The sequence below is a fragment of the Nanorana parkeri genome, unplaced genomic scaffold, assembly GCF_000935625.1.
Source record: "Nanorana parkeri isolate BGI_ZX_2015 unplaced genomic scaffold, ASM93562v1 scaffold118, whole genome shotgun sequence".
In the NCBI taxonomy this organism is placed as follows: domain Eukaryota; kingdom Metazoa; phylum Chordata; class Amphibia; order Anura; family Dicroglossidae; genus Nanorana; species Nanorana parkeri.
This window is the reverse complement of record NW_017306386.1, coordinates 1,620,590-1,647,601: the sequence shown is the minus strand read 5'-3', so window position 1 is coordinate 1,647,601 and position 27,012 is coordinate 1,620,590. Positions and strand designations below refer to the sequence as shown.

General features: G+C 42.3%; 1 protein-coding gene across 3 annotated transcripts in view; it reads right to left on the bottom strand.

Annotated features, from left to right (window-relative positions):
• Positions 1–11,327: 11,327 nt before the first annotated feature.
• The window catches only part of EIF4H (eukaryotic translation initiation factor 4H), a 30,997-nt gene continuing 15,312 nt past the window's right edge, over positions 11,328–27,012 (bottom strand). The window contains exons 4-7 of one of the 3 annotated variants that reach the window (XM_018553385.1): positions 26,881–26,980; positions 25,313–25,363; positions 13,414–13,578; positions 11,328–12,623 (exon numbers count right to left, since the gene is read on the bottom strand). In XM_018553385.1, coding sequence (XP_018408887.1) covers positions 12,490–12,623; positions 13,414–13,578; positions 25,313–25,363; positions 26,881–26,980 — 450 coding nt within the window. In that variant the 3' untranslated portion in view covers positions 11,328–12,489. Of the gene's footprint in view, positions 12,627–13,413; positions 13,579–25,312; positions 25,364–26,880; positions 26,981–27,012 lie in introns of all 3 variants that reach the window. The other 2 variants (XM_018553384.1, XM_018553386.1) reach the window with 2 other exon arrangements.

Sequence of the window (27,012 nt, the reverse complement as noted above, 5' to 3'; positions counted from 1 at the left end):
ATAAACGGGAGACTTTTTGTGATCAAGGTCCCCTATATATCAAGGCTATTCAGGAGGGATTAATCCAAAAGGTGGTTGCTATCAAACATTTCTGGGATTCCCAAAAAGAAAAGTAAGATAAGGACAAAATATTTTCAACACTCTAAACATACTGCTCACAGAAGGATAGAACAGAGCAGGATCCCTTAATACATGATTTTATGCTGACAAAGATTAATTGTGTTGTTGTTCTAGATTTATCTATGATAGAGTTAATTAGTGTCCTATTATGTAAAAGATCTATGGAATAAATAAAATGGATGATGCTGGGAGATTTGAGTTGCCTGGAGAGGCAGATATGGTCTACTAAGGTAGATCCTGGCGGGTGTTGTCGCCTCACATACCATCAGGGGTGACCTGCACACCTATTGTATGTGGGGGGTTTCTTTCCCCTTTGCTTTTTCCCCTCCCAGTAATGTTTTTATACCCCTTTGGCACCCTTATGATGAAGGGCTGGGCTCCTGCATCAATGTGTTTTTTCGTTACCAGCATTTACAGCCAAATGGCACCATGTTTGGCGCCTTCTGGCTGTCAACACCACGGGGGGCATGGCAACTTTGCCCTCTTAGTGATCCTGGCAGAGGAAGTTAATCATACACGTGGGGTGACGGCGGTGATGCCATCGTACGTGTGCAGTTATAACGTCTGGCCAAGCTGTCGATGTCAGATGCGGCTTTTTGCGGCTCTGGCGTGGTTGGCAGAAGGATGGTGCAGGGAGGAAGACAAACAGAAACTCCTCAGGAAAGGCAGTTATCTCTACCCCGATATTTTGGGCATTCATTTGCCAGGTAACTTAAGTTGATGTGTATTCCTCCCCATTTGGTCTACTGATATATATTTTTTATAATACCCAGAGGAAATCAACTATTACTTGGGCATTTTTGCTTGCTTACTTGTTTTCCTTTCCTGAGGTAAAGACTCAGGAAGGAGGGGGGCTTGGATTCATTAGGAATTGATATTTTTGATGCCGCTTTATATTCTGATAGTTTTTTTCGTTTCCTTGGGACTATAGGGGATGCATTAAGCAGTCTTCCCCATCACTTCCCTGGGTCTACCTCCAATGTGGCTGCCCACTAAGGGTCTGGACTCTCTCTCTGCGTTCACAGGATCCTGAAGCCAGCATCTCTTATATTTATGTCATAGATTGCTTCCTTAATGGTATGTGTTATATAATATGCCTAATGGGGTTAAAATACAATCGATTTATTTGAATACACACCTGTTGTATCTATGGACATCTTAGAGTTTCTCCAAACCTTAATGCCTGAAGAAGCGCATGAGGAATGAAATGCGTTGAATTGTGAACCACTCCAATGACTAAGAGGCTGCATTTGGTGATTGAAGTCATTTGGGATATCTATTCTTGTTTGTTTTTTTCCACTTAGTTCCTTTTGTTTGGAGTGGTATTTGGAGATCTTATGTTACATATCTCGTTGGAAGCTTTTGCTATGTTAATATGTTGCTAATGCAATCTTATGGGGGGGTGTTTTTATTATTTTTCCACCAATCTTGATTAAATAAAGGAATGTTTTTATGCAAATAACTTTTGTAATTAATAGGGATATACCGATACTAGTTACTAGCTTGATGCTGCCTGGCTTCCTGATTGGCCGGGAAGCTGGCTCCATGTTCCCTCGCAGCACTGCCGGTCAGAGGAAATCTCCCCCTGAACGGAAGTTCCGGTATCGGGGGTAGGTATCGGAGCATTTGTTGTTATCCTAGATTGTTCACTTCTCCTGCCTTTCCCAAACTCTTTGCCCTTTTGTGAATCACCCTGTGAGACTTTTACACAACCTCAAAAAGACCTTACTGCCATCAAAACCCTATGCCTACAATCCTCAGGTTGCACACTGTTTCCACTCTCTAGAAATTGCTGCTCTCTCATATGTACCATAACTTCCCGACTTACCTGTCAGAATGGGAGAAGGAACTAAAATTTTACCTTACAGACGATGAACAAGCCAAATCCTGCACCTTAACACATAATCGCCCTTCCGCCAGTGTGGCACAAGAGAGAAACTTTAAGAGTCTTACCAGATGATATCGCTGCTCCTAAGTACTATGTAGGTTCTTTCCTAACTCTGTGTTGGTGTTGCCATGCCGATGTGGGTACTATGACTATCTGGTGGGATTGCCCCAAAATAGCGCCTTTTGGGAAAGTCTTTGATACCTATACCCAGATTACTTCATCCAACCCACCTCCTACCCCTGAAGTGGCTTTACTCTCCATGGTCCCTGGATCCATATCGTTCATAACAAAGGGCCTTCTACACTTCTTCATTGTAGCAGCCAAAGCGGTCATTCCCAGGCATTGGAAATCTGTTACTGTCCCCTCATTACAGGAGTAGATACATGAACTTGACTGGTTTATGCGCATGGAGGAGCTAACAGTCCAACCTTATGACCTCAATTGTCCAGCACTTGGCTCCACCTGGATTCTCTTCCAAGATAGCATGCACTTCCAAACGTTGCTTACACAATCGCCTTGCTGTAAACACCAGATTTCCATGATACCCATGGGTTGCTTCCCCTTCTGCCACTCAGGTCTCCTTGTTCTCTTCCCCAACCTTTTCCCCTTCTCTGCTCTTTTCTGCAATTTGTTGGTGGGGTGGACAAGTCTATCATACAATGTCTCTGTCCCCACCACCAGAAACCTGATGAGCCTACAAACCAGCTTATTTTGACATATTCACTCTGCAATATGATCATGATACTTAACACTAGATGACTGGTGTGCTGCTGTTGGTAACTATCCTGCTGGAAATGGAATGGATGCTCTGTGTTTTCTTGTAGCTTATGCTTCGGTTATGTGTGTTTATATGCTGTTTTCTTTGTGTTTACTAAAAATGTGCTAATAAAGATCATAATAAATTAAGCTTTTTATCTGTAGAAGTGCAAAAAAAACCCTATTGATCATGTCAGAAATTCAGAGATACCCTGTGTTGTCTCACAGGGTAATAAGCCCTCATATTCGTACAGAATGATTAACCTTTTTGTTGCAGAGATAGGACAGTACGGTCTGAGTAGAGAAGACTGGGCAGGGCTGACAACAGTCAGACAGGAGCCTTAGTTGTTTGGAAGCTGTGAATGAGAGTAGCAGGTGAACAGAGGGGAGCAGAAGAGAGCTAAGGAAAGTTAGTTAGACAAGATCAAAAGCAGTGTTCTGGTGGAGTTACTTATTGTTGAGGTCTAGTCTCTCTGCCAGAAAGTAGTTTGCAGAAAGTAGCCAGAAAGTAGTTTGCAGTTCATTTATGCCCACATTACTCCGATGTGATGACATTCAAAAGCTGCTTATATTTCTGTGTATTTTGAAAGTCGATCCAAGTAGCCCAGCTTTGAACATGCTTAATGAGTCTGTGCTGGGCACTACAAATGATTTCCTCCATTTTCCGTCTCCATTTAATTCTAGAGAACGTTATTATTGGCTTTAACTGTTGCAGTATGTGTTGTCAACCACTGTTTTGGGATGCACATTCATGAAGCATTGATCATGTGTACTGTGTTTTAGTGTAATGTGTTAGGTTAGTGCATGAAGTGACCCATTTAATCTCTCATTTTCAAAGCTCAACTGAACAAACTGAAAAGAGAAGCTGATTACTATGGGCAACTGCAGCAGATTCGGTCTGCTCCAGTTTTGATAAATTACTTTCTCTGTGAATTCCAAGAAATTGATTTTATGGTAAGTGCAAAAGTCTAATTTTCATTGAGGGACACAGGAATTCAGTGGCTGTTGTGACATCCAAAAACAGTCCAACTGAAGGGTGGTGATAGTAACAAAACACTAACATGCCCACAAAAAAAACAACATAACTGGGTACTGCCTACAGCTTAAAGGGTTGCCTGAAGCATCTTACGCCCAAAGCTGGCATCAGAAAAGGCCTGAACATCCACCTGGCAAAACATGTGAATGTGTGAACAGAAAGACCAGGTGGCAGCAATGCAAATCTGGGAAACAGTTGCTTGCTGCCAAAAAGCCCACAAAGCACTCACAGATCTAGTAGAGTGCCTAACAGGAAAGGCTGGAAACCAATTCTTGAGACCATAAGTTTGGATGATGGTCTGTCTGGGCCACCGAGAAATGGTAGAACAAGAACCTGCTTCTCTTTTACAATAATGGTGTCCTGGTTACAGTTGGAGGCCAAAACTTAGGCAGAAAGGAAGTTCTAGACCTTACCACCACCATGTCCTTGTACAAGATATTTTTGGCCTTTACAAGATAAGGCTGCCAGCTCAGACACACGCCTTCCTAGACACTTGCACAAGATTAAGGTATACTGGGAGTAGGAGGGGCTATACTGGACTGGCACTGGGGTTTTTGTTTTGCTTGCCATTGTCCAAATCCTTCGGTAGGAAGCAGTATAACCCACCTATGAAATCCTGTGTCCCTCAATAAATGCTAAAGAAAGTAATTTTTTGATGTGCCGACAGAGCCAAATTTGGATCCCACAGTGTCATGTTGGAGCTCACAGGGGAAGTCCCTGTCTTAATGAGGGGAGGGGGGTATGCATCTTCCCAAGGGAGGGTCCAGTTTATATACACTGATCAAAAAAATGAAAAGGAACACTTTGAAAACACATCTGATCTCAATGAAGAAAAATATCATGCTGGATATCTACTGTATACTGGACTGGGTAATGTGTTAGGAACAAAAGGATGCCACATCGTTTGATGGAAATGAAAAATTATCAACCCACAGAGGACTGAATTCAAAGACACCCCAAAAATCAAAGTGAACAAATGATGCAGCAGGGTAGTCCATTGTGCTGAAAATTTAATTGCATTAACTCAAAATGGTACTCAGTGTGTATGGCTCTTACAATATAGCATTGTACTTGTATGGATGCCTGACAACTTCGGGGCATTCTCTTAATGAGACGACGGATGGTGTCCTGGGGTATCTCCTCCCAGATCTGAACCAGCGCATCACTGAGCTCCTGAACAGACTAAGGTGCAACCTGGCGGTGTTGGATGGACCAAGACATAATGTCCCAGAGGTGTTCTATTAGATTCAGGTCAGGCGAGCGTGGGGGCCATTCAATGGTATACATTCCTTCATCCTCAAGGAACTGGCTGCATACTCTGGCCACATGAGGCCGGGCATTGTCGTGCACCAGGAGGAACCCAGGGCCCACTGCACCAGTGTAGGGTCTGACAATGGGTCCAAGGATTTCATCCTGATACCTAATGGCAGTCAGGGTGCCATTGTCTAGCCTGTAGAGGTGTCCCTCTAAATATATGCCTCCCCAGACCATCACAGACCCACCACCAAACTGGTCATGCTGAACAATGTTACAGGCAGCATAACGTTCTCCTCTTTCACGTCTGTCATATGTGCTCAGGGTGAACCTGCTCTAATCTGTCAAAAGCACAGGGCGCCAGTGGCGGACCTGCCAATTCTGGTGTTCAATGTCAAATGCCAATCGACCTCCACGGTGCCGGGCAGTGAGCACAGTGCCCACTAGAGGACGTCGGACCCTCAGGAAGTCCGTTTCTGATTGTTTGGTCAGAGACATTCACACAAGTGGCCTGCTGGAGGTCATTTTGTAGGGCTCTGGCAGTGCTCATCCTGTTCCTCCTTGCACAAAGGAGCAGATGCCGGTCCTGCTGATGGGTGAAGGACCTTCTACGGCCCTGTCCAGCTCTCCTAGAGTAACTGCCTGTGTCCTGGAATCTCCTCCATGCTCTTGAGACTGTGCTGGAGACGCAGCAAACCTTCTGGCAATGGCATGTATTGATGTGCTATCCTGGAGGAGTTGGCATCCTGTGCAACCTCTATAGGGTCCAGGTATGGCCTCATGCTACCAGTAGTGACACTGACTCTAACCAAATGCAAAGCTAGTGAGAAACAGTCAGAAAAGATCAGTAAGGAAAAAAATATCAGTGGCCTCCACCTGTAAAACCATTCTTGTTTTGGAGGTTGTCTCATTGTTGCCCATCTAGTGCACCTGTTGTTAATTCCATTAACACCAAAGCAGCTGAAACTGATTAACAACCCCCCTCTGCTACTAAACTGACCTGACCAATATCCCAGAAGTTTCATTGACTTGATGCTATACTGTGATTAAAAAGTGTTCCTTTAATTGTTTTGAGCAGTGTAGTTACTCATAGTAGGCTTTGAATTGTTTTGCAATCTCATGTGTTTTAGAGTGTGTCTTACTTGATTCGGCATGGATGGAAGTCAGTTTTGGAGGCTCATTTGGATTGCAGTGATCAAGCTATGAATTTACTGCTTTAACTGCTATGCTTGTAAAATAGCTTTTGCCAAAGTTGTTTGGATTTCTGTACCCGAGGGTAGGATGTAGCAGAGAAGTTCACATCTGCCTTTTTTTGTGCTGCTTCTGGTTTATCGATCTGTGCAGTCAGCTCTGTGATACAAGACTGTTGGTCTTTTACAGGAAGCAGGGCCGCCGTCAGGGGGGTACGGCCGATACTCATATCAGGGGCCCGGGGCAGCCTCCAGGGCCCGCCCGGGACCGTTACATGAGTATCGGCCGACGGTGAAGGGCGAGGAGGTGGCCGGGCCCCCGCAGCAGCGGTGGAGGCCTGGCTCTAGCAGCACGGGGCCCCATCAGTGCCGCTCCAGTGGCTTCGAGACAAGCTGGGGCCCCATCAGCGACGCTGCTCTGAAGGCTGATAGGCGGAAGTGACGCCACGTTATAGACACTCACGTGTGTGAGAACAATCAGGGAATCACCAGCACTCAAAAGATGGTGCTCGCAGTGATATTGGTTCACGGATGGCGCCAGGGAATCACCAGCACTCAATGATGAAAGCAAAATATGTCCCTTTAATGGACAGAAGCGTCATAAAATTCAAAGAAACCTTAGGCAGAAGTGTATTAGGCTACATTCACGCCTCTATCTTTAGGTGCATTTGTGGATTTCTGCATCAGGAACTTGCGTTTTCCTGCAGCAGAAATCCCTGAATTGGCGTTTACAAGTGGCAGCTGTCACCTAAGTTAATGATCAGGTGACAGCAGTTGCATGTAAACGCCTGCACACCGCATGTAATGATACATGATATGATTACATTCGGTTAGGAATCAATCACTCTCCCTGGACGCAATGATTGTGCATTCAGGGAGAGTTTTCTAACCGCATGTAATCATATCACATATCATTACATGCAGTGTGCAGGCGTTTACATGGAGCTGCTGTCACCTGATCATTAACTTGAATAGGTGACAACTGGCACTTGTAAACACCAGATTAAGGATTCCTGATGCAGTAAAACGCAAGTTTCTGATGCAGGAATCCCTAATCGCACCTAAACCTACAGATATGAAAGGGGCCTCCTTGTGAGTGTATATTGGTGTCTGTAGTACCAAACCGGATACAGTTATATTTTATCTTAAAGTATAAAATTTGGCAAGCAGCTCCCAAGAGAGAAAAAATGTGTCGAGTGGCCCAAGACGAAAGAGGCGGGGGGCGAAGACGGAGCTCCAGTCGGGCGGCCGTGTTCCAAAGAGGTCAGGCCGTGCAAGGTAAGAGGACTGTGCTGGCAGAGCCCACGAAAGAGTCTCAGGTGGGCTGTGCAATACCCTTTGGTGGGCTCTGCAGGATCCGTAGAGATCTCTGCAATCTGCAAAGCCCACCACAGATCCTGCACAACCCCCCTGAGATGCTGCAGGATGTGTGGGGCTTTGTTGGGTCTCAGGGGGCTTTGCCGGGTCTCAGGGGGGATTTGCAGGATTCATAGCAGGCTCTGCAGCCTCCAAAGCCCACCACAGATCCTGCACAACCCCCCTGAGATGCTGCAGGATGTGTGGGGCTTTGTTGGGTCTCAGGGGGCTTTGCCGGGTCTCAGGGGGGATTTGCAGGATTCATAGCAGGCTCTGCAGCCTCCAAAGCCCACCACAGATCCTGCACAACCCCCCTGAGATGCTGCAGGATGTGTGGGGCTTTGTTGGGTCTCAGGGGGCTTTGCCGGGTCTCAGGGGGGATTTGCAGGATTCATAGCAGGCTCTGCAGCCTCCAAAGCCCACCACAGATCCTGCAGAGCCCCCTTGGTGGGGAGGGACAGGGCGGGGGGGGCCCCGGCCTTAGGCTGTGTAAGGGGCCCTGACATTTCTGAAGGCTGTCCTGACAGGAAGACAAAAGAAGCGAGACTCTGGTAGGGCAGGGGAGGCCAGCTTCCACTTCACTGAAAAGGGGTGATTAAGGTATACGAGCCCCACTGTATGGGGGTACTAAGGGTGGAGTAATACAACTAGTTGGAACAGTTGTTCATCGATCTCAAGCTACTTGCCTTTCAACTGTATTTGCTGTGATTCCAGGCTTCCTGGAGGAGGTGGGCAGCACCCAGTAAGGTCTCGTTCACACCTAGACGCGCAATGCCTATCGCGCATTTTACCGCGATTCGCGGTAAAAAAAAGTTGTGTGACAAACGCGCGTTTCCAAAGGCTACTTGGTTGTATCCCAATGGAAACGCGCAACAAAACGGCCCAAAGTAGTACATGTACCTTTTCAGGCGTGGGCCGTTTTGTAGCGCGTTAGGGACGGGTGGAAATACGCCAAGGTGGGAACGAGACCATTGAATACAATGGGATTTATATTTTTGAGCGTTTTGTAGAGCGTTCGTCGAGCGTAGAACGCGCTACAAAACGTTCAGGTGTGAACAAGGGTAAGTCATGTAAAAGGATGGGGCACCTCTGCAGTCACCCAGATCGCTTTTACTAAAATGCCTTTAGCCTGCTGGAGAAAAACATAAACCAAGGAAACCCCAAAAACCATTAAGCTCAATCCTACTCCTTGTGTACAGTATTTGAGGTTCTACACTGCCCATCAACCTTACGAATATCGGATGAAAACGCAATCGCACACGAAAATCGGCTGATATTTCGAAGGTGTATGGGCACCTTTCTACCCCTTAAAGGAGGACTTTGTTAAAAAATGGTGTTCCCGTTCTGTAAATCTGGCAGTATGCGGTTTTATCAAAGTGTTGACCATCCCAGTGGATGATGCGCCAGCTTTTAACCGCTTCAGGATCCTGCATGTATGTCCTACATCCAGCCCTGAAGTGGTCGAGATATGGCATGCTTACGTCAAGCTGAGGAAAGGCTAATCCAGATAGCTACATTTAGAAACCAGCTCAGCAGCAAGTAACGGGAATCTTAAAGAAAGAAAATTAGTAGCAGGCAAAATGGTTAAACTCTCCTCAGCGGCACAAAGACATCAATCCTCCTAGGGTACGACTATAGCAAGGTACGCTGGGAATAGGTGGCAGTATAACCAGACAGTCACTGAACACCTATGGCCCTCAATGAGCAAGAAAGAAAAGTTTGTTGTGATCAGTCACACCCAATTGGATCACTGTGCATCATGCAAGATTAATCTCAACTTCATGCTACTTGTGCAACATCCACTATAGGTAGGCATATGCGCAATATACTGTACAGACATTACTTTGAAATAGATTTGAAGAAATTGAAAGCAAATGCTGCTAACCTGACCCTCAAGCTGGCTGGTCATACACAGGATAAGATTCCAGCCATTGCAACCAGCTTGCTATTTTAAAGAATCAATTGAACAGATCAAGGCAACCTACCATTAACAGTTTCAATATTATATATGGTGGAGATGATGGAAGAGTTTCCTGTGCCTGTGGCCAATTTCAGTGATAGCACGTCGGTTTTTCTTTAAACCAGATCAATATGCAGTGGATCATTACATTTTTTATTTTTTTTAGTTAAGCCTGTAAATTGGCAAAGTGTCAATGTGAATATACACAAAGCAAAATACCACAGCTGATCTCTCTTGAACATGCATTACCTGGCTGTCATGCCATTCAGGTTTCATTACGTCCCAAATTGTTGGCCCAAATTAAAGCGAAGCTAAAGTTCTGCTGTAAAGAGCTAAAGTTCTTTGGCAAAAGACTTTTCCTATGTATAGTAGCCGAAAAAGAACATTGTAAAAGGCCTGGAAGAAGCAGCCGGGTGATGGTGGTGGACAGAGTGGTGACAGAAGCTTAGACCTGTCACCGCTAGAAGTGGACACAAGTATCTTGTTCACACTTGCACATTATGGGGAGTCAATATAGGTCTTCTTTAATGAATATAAATTCAATTTTCAAAAGCATTGTTACATCAAATTAACCACAGTAAATGTTTACACAGCAATGCAAGGAACACATATTCTAGATGACAAAATGTAAAACCACAGACTACTTCATTAAGGTTTTCTTTTATTTAAAAGATCTTCCACAAAATACCATGTCCATATATGTACTTTCTGTCATGAAGCAGAATGTGTAGAGTGTTTGGAATTGTCATTTAAAAAAAGTCAAAATGTATAGACCAGTTGTGAAGTTGACGGTTTGTTCTGTCTTAAGCTTTCCCACACAGCAGATGGAAATAAATCTAGATCAAATCTGAAGGGATGGTTCCTATAATACCAGATCAAAGCATGTCTTATTTTTTTTATACTAGTGTTAGACAAATGGTTCTTATCAGCACTGAGCATGTATTGAGGAAAAGAAAAGAGAGTGAAAAGAAAAAGGTTTGCTGAGACACTGGGAGGTAAAACATCTTTAATTGCCTTCTTATTTTAATACTGGTTTCGACTGACTGCCAGTGATCTGCAAGTCACTGTTCCAGCTGCCAGTGAAAAGAACCTATGTATTTAAAATATGCGAACCTAAAGCTCTGCCACAATTTCTAAATGGATATTAGGAAGCTATGAAAGGAACAAATTTGGTAAGAAACTGCTCTCAAGCCTTGCTCATACAGGCACTGGAAGCAGAAGCATGCACAACTTCAGGTAACAATTTCACCTGGCCTTTAAGCACTCCACAGCATTGGAAGGATGAAAGCCATTGGGTCGTCATCATACAGTTCAGGCATTGCAGGCAACATTCTTAGCAGCATGACACAGTGTAAAGCAAAAGATTTTGACTATTCATGTACCTGAGCTGACCCTTTCACCCCCTGAAGTCAGGAGGTGCTTTGCAGGCGCTAAAAAAAAAAACAACTCATGCTCTATGCCCCTTTTAAAGCAGAGCTAAACCCATTAAAACAAAACCATTGGAAGCCCCTGTTGCTGCCCTTCACAAAAACAGCCAGCAAGACCCTTAAATTTGAACTTGTTGGCTTCCTCAATGTAATGCTGCTTCCTCAAAAGGGTAGTGATCCCAGCACTGACCAAAACTAAACCAGACCGAATCATGAGGCAACAGAAGGCTGGTACACAGAGGGAGTCCAGGCCTGTCAGTCACCAGAGTGTTCCTGGCTGTTGTGGGTACAGGACAACAAGAGGGAAGAAGAAAATTTGTCATGACCAATTGAGCTCATGTCCACCTTAAAGTTTGTACAAACAAGAGCACACACAACAAGGGTACAATTTGCATAATGCTATGGAAGTTGCCCAAACAGAACTAAAACAAATGCTTAAGTAGATCTGGTGTAAAGCAGACACCGAAAAAGTAATCAAGAAGACCTGGAAATGTGCTGCATTCATTTCAGAGGAAGAGTGACCAACTGCACAAAAAACAAACAAACTTATACTTAAGGCTGAATTCAATTCATCATTTGAAGAGCTATACTTAAAAAAAACAAAAAAAAAACAACAACTTTATTTTTGTATGTTCGAAAGTTTTAAGTAGCAGCAACATAAAATATTTCATATGAAAAATTTTAGTGTGAGTTTCCTTTCACAACTCTTACCCAATCCACAAATTGCCTTTGTTGATTTTATACATAATTTGCACAATACAACACGGTGTCCATTTCATTGCGAGACACATTTCAGAGTAAATTAGACACATGTGAAAAGTTAAGCCATATATAAGTAAACTCTATTTATCAAGCTAAATGAAAATAAAACAAGATATTTAGACAAATCTTCTCCACATGGAAAAGTGTATAGTACACTGTGTACAGAGTAATAGGGAGGTGTTTGTGGTAAAGGCTTAAAGCCAAAAAACCCTAGCCATGTCAAGTTTAAAAGATACCAGGTGGTGGGCTCTTTAATCCCTGGCACATAAACATACCAGGTTCTACCATTTCACAGAGTCTTGGCAATACAGAACGAAACATGCAGGTTAGAAGTAAAGCAAAGCACTAAGTAATTCAGGGGCAGCAAATTCAAGTGTTGGCATAATAACACATGTGCCCCCAAATTAAACAGAAAAGGAAGATGTACTGAGGAAACTGTAGTTCATCAAGTCCAAAATGAATTTCATTTTTCATAGGAATCCTTCCCTGCAGGATGGAATCCTGCAGACAGCAAGAGGAATAGGAGGTGGAAACAGCACAATGCAGGTACTAAATACAGAAAAGCAGAGAACATACTAAAAACCACTTGTTAACAGCTGACATGCATTCACAAGCTCAGTGTTCAGTTTCAGACAGGAGGGTAATGAGGAACGAACGTCAGGAGGCAGGAATGGTAACTGCGGGGTTGATGATCCAGAGTGACCAGCTTACTCTCTCCTCTGTTCCTCCCAACCTTTAGCTCAATCTTTTTCCTTTTCTGCAGATTCTCTGGGTTTAGCGCCACCAAAGATTGCAGAGTTTGGATTGGCTACTTGATTGAGGGGAGTTCCAACCGTCCTTGGTTTAAGTTGAAGTCGTGGCCTCTGTGCCCTCTCTTCTGCAAGAATAAAAAACAAGAAAATAAGTCACAGCACTACAAACAGCTCAATTGCATGACCTTTGAGTAGCTTTTAAAAAGACAACCTTTTCTATAGGGTAGAATCACATTTGCCTAAACTTTAGCAGTACTGGATCATAGACTAATCTGAAATACTGTACCCTCAGCTTCACATACTTTTTCTTTTTTTAACCAGGAAGTGTGAAAATGCAGCATGCTGTACTAACGTTGTACTGAACGCAATGGTGTGGAATTACTGTGTATGCATTTTTGGTCCAGATATACATTCTGGTCTGGATCTGGTGTGAACAAGCCCTGAATCCACAATGCACTCTGCATGTTGTATGCCATTCATAAAATAGTGTAGGGGGGCCTGCAGTGTCTGTCAAGAGTAGAACGCCTATAGCTGGAGAGGCTGGTCTTGTGAACGGGCTCTCCTCCTGGCATTTTCCGTGCCATTTATAAAATGCAGGTTGCAGTGAGTGTCACAATTATTATGTGCATAATTCTGCACATAACACCGTGTGACAGGGGGAGAGGCTGGTCACATGACCAACAGATTGTTCTCCATGTATTATTTGAAGGAAGGATTTATTTACTTCTGAAACAAGCAAAACACTATGCTCATTTATAAGGCACATACAAGCCATTAACTAATAATTACTAATTATAATTAACTAATTAGCTAAAACAAACAATATTATGGATACAGCAATACCATGCTGCTGCTTTATAAATGGATCGCTTAGTAAGACCACAGTAGTTAAATTAAAAATATCTTTCCAACCATCTGAGGGTTCTCTGAAGTCCGTGGCACCACCACGTGGTGGTGGTGGTCCCTCTCTGAAACGGCCAGGTCCTGAAGGTGGAGGCCCTCGTCTGTCACCTGGCCCACCAGGCCCACCGCGACCTCCTCTGCCTCTGCCTCCTAAAAAGTCATCATCCCTAAAGCCTAAACCAAAAAGAAGAACACAAGAAATCAATTTATAACCCTTTGGAGCTTCACGACTCAATCTGGACACCGGCATGTAGAATACATATTAAATTACTGCTGTCACAGGAAAATAAAACTTCTGTAAGGTTTTTTTTGTCGTCATACATACAAAGCTTTTGCATTCAAAATGTCCAGAATGAAGGCATTGTTTACTGTTACAAATCAGTTAGGGCAGTAAGTACTACACACACACAAAAAAAAGGTTTTATTCTAGCAAGCTTTCACCAAAGAATGGATCAAATTGCAATAAACATAACCTCAATTTATATTGCTGGCTAAATGTGAAGGTAGTAGAGAAGAAAAACAAAACCGGTATATACAACCTCCAGTTTAAAGCTGAACTCCAGGATAATAACAAAACATTTTTTTTGCAGATAAGGTTTTGTTGATTTTAAATGCAACTAGTATAAATATCTGAAATCAACCTGATGTCAGCCTCTTTGTAATCCCCTGTACAGCAACAAATCGACAAAGCAGTAGGGGGTGACGCTTGGGGTCAAAGAGGTGCCTTGCATTCACATAAGCTGACCAGCAACATACTGAGAAGAAGGGAGAATGAATCATGAGTTTGCTGCTGCTGCTCAATTGTCCAATTGAAGGTGGCCTAGTTGTGTTGCTTAACAGCAATAAAGAAAATTTAGATCACCAGGTCGGCTGAATTATCTGGCAGGGCTGTGTATGAATGGAACTGCATATCCTTTGGCAGGTAAAACTCCCACACATCTATTTCAACTGCTTATTTAGGGATCTGGAGTTTTGGTTTAACCCCTTCATGACTGAGGCCTTTTTTTCATTTTTTGCACCCATGTTATATTATGTTTTTATGTTGCGCAATATTAGCGCAACTCCTTATTAAACCCCAACATTTAGTGAAAAATGTAATGCCTCAAAAAAACACAACAAAATACCCATTTTTGTAATGAAATATAAAAGATGAGGTTACAACGAGTAAAATGATACCCAACATGCCCAGGTTACAAATTGCGTGCGTCCGTGAAACGGCGAAAAACTGCAGTACCCCAAAAAGTCCATAGAAGATGCTTTAAAAGCTCCCACAGGTCATCAATTTAGAGATACCCCAAAATACTGGCCCTAGAATTATTGCTCTCACTCCGGCGTGCGCGGCGATACCCAACATGTGTAGCGCGCTCGTCGTTTTCATACGTAGGCGTACCCGACGCGTGTTTACGTGGCGGCGCGCGTGCTCACGGGGGCAGGGGACTTTAAAAAATTTTTATTATTAGATTAATTTTATTTAAAAAACTTTTTTTTTTTAACTTTACTGTGACTGCTATCACATAGGTGGGCTTACAAGCCCCCCCATGTGATAGCAGATGGTGGTGACAGGTACTCTTTAAGGTGATGCTGGGGTTCCAAAAGACCCCCAGTGTCACCTTTACACTGGAAATAAGCTATTGAAGTGCAGATCGCACTTCAATAGCTTATAGCTGGGCTGCAGGAGCCCAGAACTGACAGCCCAGGGACCGGAAGTGATGCAATCTGCATCGCTCCAGGTCCCATAGAATGGGGAGGGGATCGATGAACGGAAGTTCGTCGATCTCCTCTCCAGCTCCCCGCCGACACGAAGGAGGCCGGTCCCGTAGGAGGAGCAACGGAGCACGGGAAGCACGGCGGCGGTGTCCGTCGGGGGTGGTGGCCCCTTCTACGGGACACAGAAGCGATCTGGCGGCAGGTAAGTCGCCAGAATCGCTTCTGTTGTAAAGCCGACAGTCTGCTTTACAAGTTTAAACAGAGTCCCGGAGGCAGTCTGTTTAAACAGCGCCGATGCCGACGACGTACACTGTACGTCATCGGTCACGAAGGGGTTAAAACAACACTGCAGACAAAACTAAACCAACTATAGAAGATAGGGTGTTCACAGCTTATGCTTTCAGTTGACTACTGCTGCATACAGCCTCTTCCCAAAAGCGGCAGTTTACCATTTTCCCGATAGTGGAGATTAGGCATCTTTCAAAACACTACAAAAATACCATGAAAGTAAATTAGGGATAAGAAAACTGAGATGGACAGATCTGGACCTGATCCAAGTCTGCTTAAACTTCCAAAACAATCCATAAAACTTGAGCAAAAAAAAAAGAAAAAAAAAAAAAGATTTTCCCTGCAGTACTTTCTACCACTAGATGTCCTCTAGATGGCCAGCATCAGTCAACACAATTCCCCTGAACCCAGGTAGTCCTGGACCTGACCCAGCCTGCTATTGAGCTCCGTATACTACTCAATAACGCATGAACCAATTGGCTCCTTGTTTTGCGTCAAAGGCTGGCTATCCACTTATAGATTATCTGCAGATTTTCTGTGGTCAGATGGAAAAAGTGCAACAGATTCCTCCATCTACGCTAAACTGTATGGATGGAGGATTCTCCCTCTGGGCCAAGCTTCAGTATGCTGCTAGTTGGCCCCGCTGGCTCTCAAAATACCGGAACAATCTGACTGGATGCAGGCATTGTTCAGCTTTACTCAGACTCCAGCCTGCTGTATAAGGCTGATAACAGGTCAAATTCAGGTACTTGCGCTACTACATTTAAACAGTACATTTAATGGATGCATTAGTGATTATAAAGGCTGCATTTATTATATTTTACATGTACCTAGAGTTTAACCTTACCCTTTGGGCAATACTGCTGCCTACAGGAGGATTGGACACTGGCAACCCCCCCCCCCCAAACAAAACACTTCAGCATGCCTCAGTTTTTATAGCAAGCAGTTCCAAGAGCATGATCATAAAGAGAAGGTGGGACCTTTCCCTCAATGGACTCCATGAAAATGGTTTTATGGGGAGTACAAAACCCTATTTTTTTTACACGCCCAGTGAGGGGCACAGAAAGTCTCAATCTCTGGGACATTTAACATCAGTTCAACTGAGAGGTGGTTAACACAGATTCTCACAGCCCAAATCACATCCACACAATGGAGTGGCATTTCCTTTCAGAGAACTGGAGCAGCAAAGAGGGACGGAAGAACTATGTTCTGGTTGAGGTGAAAAGGCAGAAAACTACCTCATGCAAGAAGGAAGTCCTGGGCCTCACCACCACCTTGTCCCTACACAAAACCAGAAAGGGATTTGACAGCTTTTAAGCCCCAGACCTTGCTGTTGGACTGAGAGTTAAGCTTCGGGGGTCTCAAGGTGGAGGGTGCAGAAGTGCAAAAAACTGAGAGATTTTGAACAGATAAAGAGGGAGAAAACTTTGCAGTCTGTTCCATAGGCTTCTTTCACAGGGGGGGGGGGGAGAGAGAGAGAGAGAGTGCTCTTGGGGCGATTTATAAATTACGCGGTATCCAGAAAAGAGAGAAGCTTGCGCAATGTAGCATATTAACATAGCCTAGTTCAACCATGTGAAGTACAGCACTTGGACTTTAGTCGAGTGGTAGTCACGTGGACAGAAACATTGATGCTCCATTGCGAGATTGCACCAACGTGCCGTACTGCGCTACAGGTGCATCCTCCACATGTAATTGCTTTGTTAAGATAGGACTCTGCCGGATCCACAATGGGGATAGACCATTTTTTTTACAAAATCCTTGGGGAAAGCACACAGGAAATGCACTGCTGGAAGCAACAGGCTGATCCTTTTGGTTCAGAGTGGTACACACTGCATTGATGACAACCAAAATGGTCTCTCTTAGCTGATGGTTCAGAACTCGCCAAGCCCACAGATAAATCAAATAGAGAATCTGTGGGAAAAGTAGCGAGAGCACACTTGTAGCCTCTGCTGTCAGTCACCAAATAACTGGGTGATCTGGGCTATAGGTCTTGCATGACCGTAGTAGAAACTTCAGCAACAGAGCTAAAGAGAACTCTGATGACGGAATAGACTCTAGGAGCAGCAGCCTCAGAGCCATTAGTAGAAACAGCGCAGAAAATACCCTTTCCAGTGGGACCGTCCAACCGGTGCCTAGAACTAGGCAGCATTATGTTGCCTTACGGCCACGCTGTCACAACCAAGAGTAAGAGGCAAGGCCTCAAGTAAGTTGTGAAACCCAGGCAGCTGGTAGTGGGGGAAGTTTAAAAGGTGACCAGTGACCTATGTAATTTATGTAGCTTATCAGGTCTTTTCTAAAATGGAACTCATTTTAGAACAAGAATGTCATAATACAAGTCAAGCTAATTCATTCTCTATGGAAGTAAAATGAACAAGATGGCTGCCAAATGGCTATACAGAAAGTAATTTCCCACCCTGTAAGGTCAGATGTCAAACACTAAAAACTCTCCTGCATTGTGTGGAGGTTCAAATGAGACCACCTACAGTGGGGCAAAAAAGTATTTAGTTAGCCACCAATTGTGCAAGTTCTCCCACTTAAAAAGATGAGAGAGGCCTGTAATTGGCATCATAGGTAGACCTCAACTATGAGAGACAAAATGAGAAAACAAATCCAGACAAATCACATTGGCTGATTTGGAACAAATTTATTTGCAAATTATGGTGGAAAATAAGTATTTGGTCACCTACAAACAAGCAAGAGTTCTGGCTCTCACAGACCTGTACCTTCTTCTTTAAGAGGCTCCTCTGTCCTGCACTCATTACCTGTATCAATGGCACCTGTTTGAACTTGTTATCAGTATAAAAGACACCTGTCCACAACCTCAAACAGTCACACTCCAAACTCCACTATGGTGAAGGACACCAGAAACAAAAAATTGTAGACCTGCACCAGGCTGGGAAGACTGAATCTGCAATAGGCAAGCAGCTTGGTGTGAACAAATCAACTGTGGGAGCAATAATTAGAAAATGGAAGACATACAAGACTGTTTTACTATGCCATGTATGGAAACGCTCAAAGATCAACAATTCACTGAAACCAACAGGGTCTGGTGAAATGTACTTACTCAGAATACAGCTGATGAAACTTCACTAAGACAAAAGACATTGGGGTCAATTCATAAAGCTTTGTTCACTAATTTTGGCCGTTGTTTATTAGATATTGCACAAGCTATTTAGGTTTGTTCAATTCACCAACTGATTTAACGCTTGGAATCTCCACCAATTAACGTCTGTTTGCAACTCGTTATTTAACGTTTCAATCCTTATTTTAACAAGCCTAAATCGTAAATATGTACAGAGTGCAATTCACAAAGATTTTTTGCCCATTTGAGACTGAAACCGAGAAAAAAACATTTCTAATCTTTAAAAAAAAAAAAAATTATATTTGATTTTTATTTTTTTTACTAAACAGACCAGAGATTTACTTTTTGAAATAGAAAAAAAAAAGAGATTGGAGGACACAGAGCCCTCAATCGCTTTTTTACAATGAACAGGAAGCCTCTTTACTGAGTTACTATGTTCACAATCATGAACGAATGGGAAGTGTTGTAGAGCACTTCCTGTTCATTGATAATTGGGGACACAGTAAACATACTAGGTCTTCAATTATTTAGAAACACTCAATGATCAGCTGTCTCCTCCCGGAGAGGAAGGAGGAGAGCCAGGCCTCCTGTGACACAGACCGCTGACCATGCTCTACTCCCTGCCCTGCCTCCTGAAGGTTTCTCTCCTCCCCACTGGATGCTGCTCTGTATCAGAGGGGACATAGAACAGCGCCAGCAAGGAGGAAGAAAACCAAGGATGCACCACTATTTCGGCTGAAAAAATTGTACTTTTGGCATTTTGTCCAAAGTACCATTGTCGGCCGATATATGTTTCGTCGGCTGAGATTTCGGTGCATCCCTAAAATTATACATTTATTTTTTCCCCATCTAATCAGTGGGGTTTTAAGTCGTATATGTAAACGTCAACAGTTTTATTAAAGTTCTTTACAAACAACAGTGTAGTCTGTTTGAAACACGTCATTTGTAGGCACGGTTTACAAATGTCCCATTGCACGCCAAACTGGAATCTCTTACAGGGCTATTCACAAAAGGGTGAAGAGTTTGGAGAAGGCAGGAGAAGTGAACAATCTAGGACAACATAGCTGATTTGGAAAAATTCTCCAATTCAGCTCACTTTCCAGTTCAGCTATGTTGTCTTCTCCAAACTCTTCACCCTTTTGTGAATAACCCTGTTAGTAATATAGTGGAAGGGTGCTGGGTGAGAAGCGGATAGTGCCGCACAACAGATCCAAGTATAAAGAAGTAGTACCCACGCACCAATCTGTCGTTTTATTGACGTCAGATACATATGGCATCACAAACAAAGCAACGTTTCAGAACATAACATGGTCCCTTCATCAGGCAAAGAGTGCTGTGCGGGCGATTACTTCTTTATATTTGTAGGCACTGTTCTCCTCCCCTTCGGGGGGTCCCAGAATACAAACGTATTTTAATACCTTAAACGTCAATTCTACGATTTAAGACGTAAAAACGCTTGAGGGGTAAAAATTATGCTTCAGTTGCTAAAATAATGTTGAACACGTAAAAATAACTCCCTAACACTTCAGTTGGAAGCCTTACTGAGCATGCTAAATAACGATTGGGACTTCCGTGAATACCATTTTTTAAACTAAAAATATGGAGAGATTAACAACTAGAGAGAGCAAATAACATTTCTTTTTGTGAATTGACCCATTTCTCTTGTGAATTGACCCCTATGTTTTTAAATGTAACAATTAAAGTGGACCTTTACCCCCTTTCACTAAAAAAAAAAAAAATCACAGCAGCATGCACCTCTGCATGCAGATTTAAAATCATATTACATTCATTAAACAAACATGTCTTTCATTTACTTACAAATAGAGTTCATATACTTGCTGGTCCAGTTCTAGCACAAATGATGTAAGTGCCAAAGAGTTGCATCCTGGGAAGGTTATATCAGCAGAGCATTGCTGGGAAATCTCATCTGTAATCTCATGAGATCTTAGGGAAAGGCAATTTCCTCCCCTGACATCATGTGCATGGTCACATGTGCCAGGGTTCCAGGAAGTAAAAGATTTAATAACCTGCCCTTAGTTAATATAGCCACTGTCAGAAGACTGGGGAAGAAAAGAGAAATAAGATATGCAAAGAATACAAAGCCAGCAATTATCTAGAAGTATGTGTTTGTAGATTGTCATTAGTAAACATTTCTAAAGGCGTGTTTGTTATTTTAAAGATATGGTTAAAGTTCCGCTTTAAGTCTACAGCCCCTGAGAGAAGAACGCCTCAAAGAAAGTGGCCTGGAAACTCAAAACCAAGCTATTATTTTAAAATGGGAAGGCTAAATCAAATATAAAAGGAATTCATTGGCCAGAACTGGTTTCCACTAGTGAACTACAATTAACTTATGCAAAAGAAGATTATGAAAAAAATTGGAGTTACGTACCTGGTAACTCTGTTTCTAGGACAGCATTAGAGAGATAGGCTCCTCCCACCGGAAACAGGAAACACATCACCCACACCTAGAATAAAAAGAGTACCAGCCTAGCACACCTCAGTTAAAACATAAGAACCGAAGGATACCACATCACTAACTCCGTCTCATGGAAGATGTACACATACAGAATTTATACATATGTATATATGTACTTCAATCTCACAAAGTACGGCATCTCGCAGCAAGCCACACCATTAATCGGGTGGGAATCCCTGCTGTCCTGGAAGGTTCCTAGAAACAGAGTTACCAGGTACGTAACTCCAATTTTCTCTAGTCACCTTCCAGGACAGCATTAGAGAGGATAAACGAGCACCATACTTACAATTCAGGGCGGGACCACGGCTTGCAGTACTTTCCTTCCGAAAGCCTGATCTTGGCTTGACGTCAGATCCACCCTATAGTGTTTGACGAATGTAGCGAAACTGGACCAGGTTGCTGCTCTGCAAATTTGATCTGGGGTAGCCCCCGCTCTTTCAGCCCAGGAGGCGGCCAAGGCCCTTGTGGAGTGTGCCGTCACCTGTTGTGGTGTTTTCAGATTTTGTAGATCATAAGCTTGGTGTATAGCCATTTTGATCCACCTCCCTATGGAGCTCTTAGATGCTCTTAGCCCCGACTGGAATTTATCAAAGCTGGAGCAGCTGTGCACAGCAACCAATCAACTTCTCTCTTTCATTTTCAAATCTTAACTGTTATCATCATTGGAAGCAGAGAATAGCAAGTTAGCTTATTTCAGGAAGCCAAGGCAATTTAGATATTACAGAAGCTGATTGGTTGCCATACACAGCTGCTCCAGTTTTTGTCTGCTCTGGTTATTGATAAATTCCCCCCATTGTATTTCTAGATATATTTCTGAGAATGATTACACATATATGATTGTAACCCAACTGCTAAGAATGTAAGAAAAAGACTACCAATTGCGACAAATGATATCTATCTTTGAGATGAGAATTAGGGACGTTACCCTGGGAATAATGCTAGTTGCTCGATGGCTATTCGACCAATTGGCCATCGGGGATTTCAAAGAAATTTCTTTTTTTCCCCATTAAGATCTGGGTTTTTATGTTTCGCCTTCATGGGTTAACATGAAATTGTATTTGTCACAATGTGGGGGGTCAATGTTTGAAATAAATCAGATAATTGATCATCCAGCTCAAAGAATAATAAAAGACTAAACACACATTAACAATTCCCAAAGTCCCTATTAACAATTAATCCCTTCATGACTGAGGCCTTTTTTTCATTTTTTGTACCCATGTTATATTCCTCTTAGATTATAAGACGAAGTTATGTATATATCTAATTGATATGTATTCATTTCTGTCAGTCAACAAAATAGCTGCAAAATTCGTTCTTAGGAAATCTAAAGGTTAGCTAGAGGATTTCCTATACCATAGCGGCTTCTAGTGACCAGGAGTGATCTTGCATAGACACACCCAGAACAAATACAACAAAGCATCAGAGGTATCAAAGCCAATGGGAAAGAGGTTCCCAGGCTTAGAATAGCCCAACAAATAAGCTTTGCTGATGTCACTTACAAACATTGCAAGCGAATTTTAGCAAGCAGAGGGGGGAGGTCGTTGGCTCACTCGCTAAAGGTCACTTCTTGATCACTACCTGGCTTACTGAACGCACTTCCTGCTCCCTGACTTTCTAGCTAAAATCATGCACTGAAGGACTTCCTGAGGTTCCAATTCCTAACGCACGTTTTGAGGAGAGTGACCTGATGAATATCCTTTCCGTGGAGACGAATACTGACGTAATCCTGGGCTGGTTTGACTTTAAATCTTTTCATCTAAAGTAGTTGGTGTATTTTACATATATTTAAAATTGTGAATGACTATAAGCTTTATTGCTAATTTCTTTCCTTCAATATTGTATTTTGGTGTATCCCATGTTTAAATCATTGTAAGATAGTCCCCTGTAGAAAGTAAAATTATTGTTATAATTTTTATATCTCTGATTATTTTACAAAGTTATTTTGCTGTCTTTAATCAACCAAGACAGAAACAAGATCACCATCTCCTGATAATTAGGTAATATTATATTTTATCATGCATAAATATTCCTACTTTTGATAAAAGTAGGTGGAGGCACGCATCAATTAGAATTATTAATCTGGAAAATTAATAAAATACTTTGAAAGTTTAGAATTATTAATCTGGTTCTAATACCCGACAAGCTCCTGCTGTTTGACCCAACTGGCCTACTCACAAAGCTAATCAACCGAGACAAGACAAGCATTGAGGAACTGCCAACGGCTCTGGAACCAGAAGCACTCCGTGGCTATCCTACAGAACGGGATCTGCAAAGTGCCCTACACGGAACCCAGTGCCTGTAGGTCACTTCCAAGCTAATCTGCAACTTCCAGTCCAGTGGGGTCTGGACATAGACCTCCAAAAGCCAGGTTGAAGACAGCTGTGATGGACAGCTGCAATCAGAGACAAGCTTTAGCAGCAATGCAGGAATATTGAGTCAATGGAAAAATATTGGAGGTGCTAACAAAAAACACAGGAGAGTCTTTTTCCCGGCAGAGCTGAAGAAAAGACATCTATCCTCCCAGGACACTAGCAAACATCTGAGACATGCTGGTTGTTGGAGGGGTCCTGGGCTGGCCTAAAGTATTTTTGTTTGACAGTGTCCAATCCTCCTGTAGATGGCAGTATAATGAAGTTTAAGACTTCCCGTGTCCCTTAATGGACACAAAAGAAACTTACATTTAACATTACGGTTTTCAAAATAAGTTAAGCCAATGACATTCACAAACACTTTTTATGAACATGTACAACAATGCACGTTAAGAGTATATCAGTCCTGTATGGTATTCTAAACAGGTTTTAAAGCCAATAAAAAAAAAAAAAATTAAAAGACTACCTCCTTTGACACAGCCATAGCCTACTTCATTTTTGTGTCACACGTGCTCCTCCCAGGCACTGCAGCTTACAATTGGAGGGTTTCAGCAACAGTTCTGCCAATTCAGAAAGCAGTGGGCAGGACTAGGTGTGACTAGCTGCTGACTGAAATGAACAAGGCCGATAGCTACACCCCTGCAGAGTCTACATTTCTCACTGTAGTGCACACTGGGACAAGCCTACATGAGGCACAATACTGCTTTAAACACATTAGCAGTGCAGCAGGGTCCCCCCATCAAAAGAAGTTGCATGAGGCGGACATCACTGGCAGTGTGTACAGTGCCTGTTCAGCATTGCGGTCAATGATCGCAAGTACGATCTGCCTGTCTGAGATGGGTAGATCGTACGTTTTTTTAAATTACTTTACAACCCTCGCAAGACAAAAGTCTTGCGAGGGTTGTAAAGTGTATAGCCACCTTTAGATATGTTGGATTGGTTTGGATTTGGGGGACACAGAAGATACCTGCAACAGCTTCAGACAACTTAATTAATGCACATAATGGAGATAATGCAAAGGGAGACTAAACCCTAGCTATTGCCTACAGCAATAAGGTTCCAGTTTGCATTAAATAATTTAGGCAATGACCTGACTTTTCCTGTGGTCCTAATAAGCAGCCAACGCTACTGTAGCAGTTCAGGTCTACAGTTTGTGTCCATAGTTACCAAAAATTACACATGCATGCCAAAAATGGATGAGAGAGAACCGCACATGGAAGCTGTTTGAAGTGTGAGTGTAAGGTGGTCTATTTATACCCATTTTACATTTATACAGTATATTGCCTCTACAGACATCAAATGGTGCTCTGCAAAACAAAATTTCAATTTATAGTCCACCATTAACAAATTGAGAGAAGAAAAAAAAGCAGACAAAGTAGAATGCTACCTAAAACTCTCTGCTAAGTTACAAGTGAGCAGTGTTTTAACCCCCATCACATTACCTGCTTTAAGTGATTCCCAGGGTGTGTTTAACTGCTATATAGCCAAGGGGTTTTCAAACCAGCTGTCAAGTACATTCTTGCAACTCCAGAGCCAGGGAAATGCTCAGGTAACAGCAGACACATAAGCATGTTGGGGTTATAGTGCAGAACTAAAACTAGGGCTGCAACAACTAATCGACATAATTGATTATTGAAAAAGTTGTCAACTTTTTCAATCCCACCAAAACCCTGTCCACCTCCAGAAAGCAAAAATAATAGGCAGAGTTCTACTTTAGTTCCAACCAACACCAGGAGAGGGTACTGTTTCTACCCTTGAAAAAAGGTTTAACGTTCAGAAAAACATGAGTGTAAAAATAGTGCAAGGCAGAGATAAACGTAATCATGAAGTACACAAAAAAAAAATCTATAAAACAAAAAGTAATAACCAGGAGATATAGGAGAATGAATATTTGATGTCAGAAGTGAAAGTTAGTGCCCAAAGAGTTTTCCACCATAGTGATAACCATGAAGGTTGTCAGCAAGTACAAAATGTATCCTTTACCAGAATTGAAGTCATCTTTTGGAGCTCCTCTAGAGCCGAAACTATCGGGTCCTGAAAAAATAAGGCAATATCAAATGAAATCTAATTGAAAAAGCATGTTTATTATATATATATTTTTTTAGAGCTGAATCGGAGGCCAAACTCCAACTGCATCGGCTAACTTCACCAAAACAGTTTCAACTGCAAAAAAAGGTTATGAAATTGCTCACTTTTTATTACTCTACATAAAAAGGCCATTGTACTCTACATAAAAAGTAGACATTGTACCATGATTAACAATGAAAGCATTACATGAAATGCAAAACACAAAATGTCAGGGAAGGGAAAACTTGACCCACATACACTTTAAAAGAACCCAATTAAGAATAGTGCCCCTCCTTAGTTCAGTCAAATAACCTTTTTAAAGTAAATATTCTGCCATCTAAACACATGTAAAGTAAATTTGTAAACCAATTCTTGGAGGAAAGCTTGCCATGATACACTATATCAAGTAGACTTACTTCCCTACTCATACAACAATAACATGGAGGGAAAGGAACCAGAGAATATACACCTTAGAAATGCCAGGAAGCACAATCCCAGTTTCCAAGTGCTGCATAGGTTAAATTTGTGGGGTAAACCTAATAATTTGGTTCAGTCAAACGTTTTATGAAAACACTTCATATTGTTTTGAGGACCCAAGCCATAGAAGGCTGGAGCAGTGTAGGCTGAACTACATTGCAGCATTTAAGGACGTGTGACCACAGATGGTCAGCTCTCTCTCTCCAAATAAAAATAAAAAATTATATGTGATGGGAGAAGTGCTAGAATTCACTCAAACTCAGCAATGAAAGTAGCACAAAAAGTCTCATCCCACACATAGACCTCTTGTTTTGTGCTGTCTCCGGGGTGCATGGTCAGTAGTGGTGCTGTTAAATACACAAGCATATAGAAAGACCAGCACTTTATGTAAAATACAGCTTCTTTTTTTTTTAGCTTGAAATACTACAAATCAGCAAGGCATGATTTGAGGGCACACAGTTCCTTTTAAATGAAAGAATAAACCAGACCGATGTACCCTCAAAATGTGCATTGGTGATTGCTGTTTACAGTAAAAAAAAACAACAAAAAAAACAGAATTTTACATGCCGTTCTATCCTTTCCTAATGTTGAGAAAGAGGTAGTCCACGAGACAAAATTTATCTCACGGCTTGTTTTTTTTATTAGATCATGTATGGTGATGCTAATTTATGGTCATGTAAACAAAACAAACAAAAAAAATACCCAATTATATTTGATAGATTCCTCACAACTTAAAAAAAAATCTTTTAGAAATATATTCTTTATACGCACACCTTACTGGAATACACTATTGTTTGATTTCAAATTTCTTTAGGAGGAATTAAATTATCTACAGTTGAAACAGAAGTCTTGCATATGTTCTACAAAGTAAGCTATATAAAAACTAAAGTGCAACTATGGTTTACATGTATACATTATGTACAATACAAAATCAACAAGATCATTTCACAAAATTGGAAAGGACTCAAATTACGATTAGAATTCAAAAACTCAACAAAACAAATTACCTCTGTCATCTGACCCTCCTTTCCTGAAACCAAAGCCACCTTTATTATCTTGTTTTCTGCCCTCTGCTATATCCACTCTCAAGGAACGGTCACCTAAAAGCTATATGGAAAGAGGAAGAGCAATAACTAAGT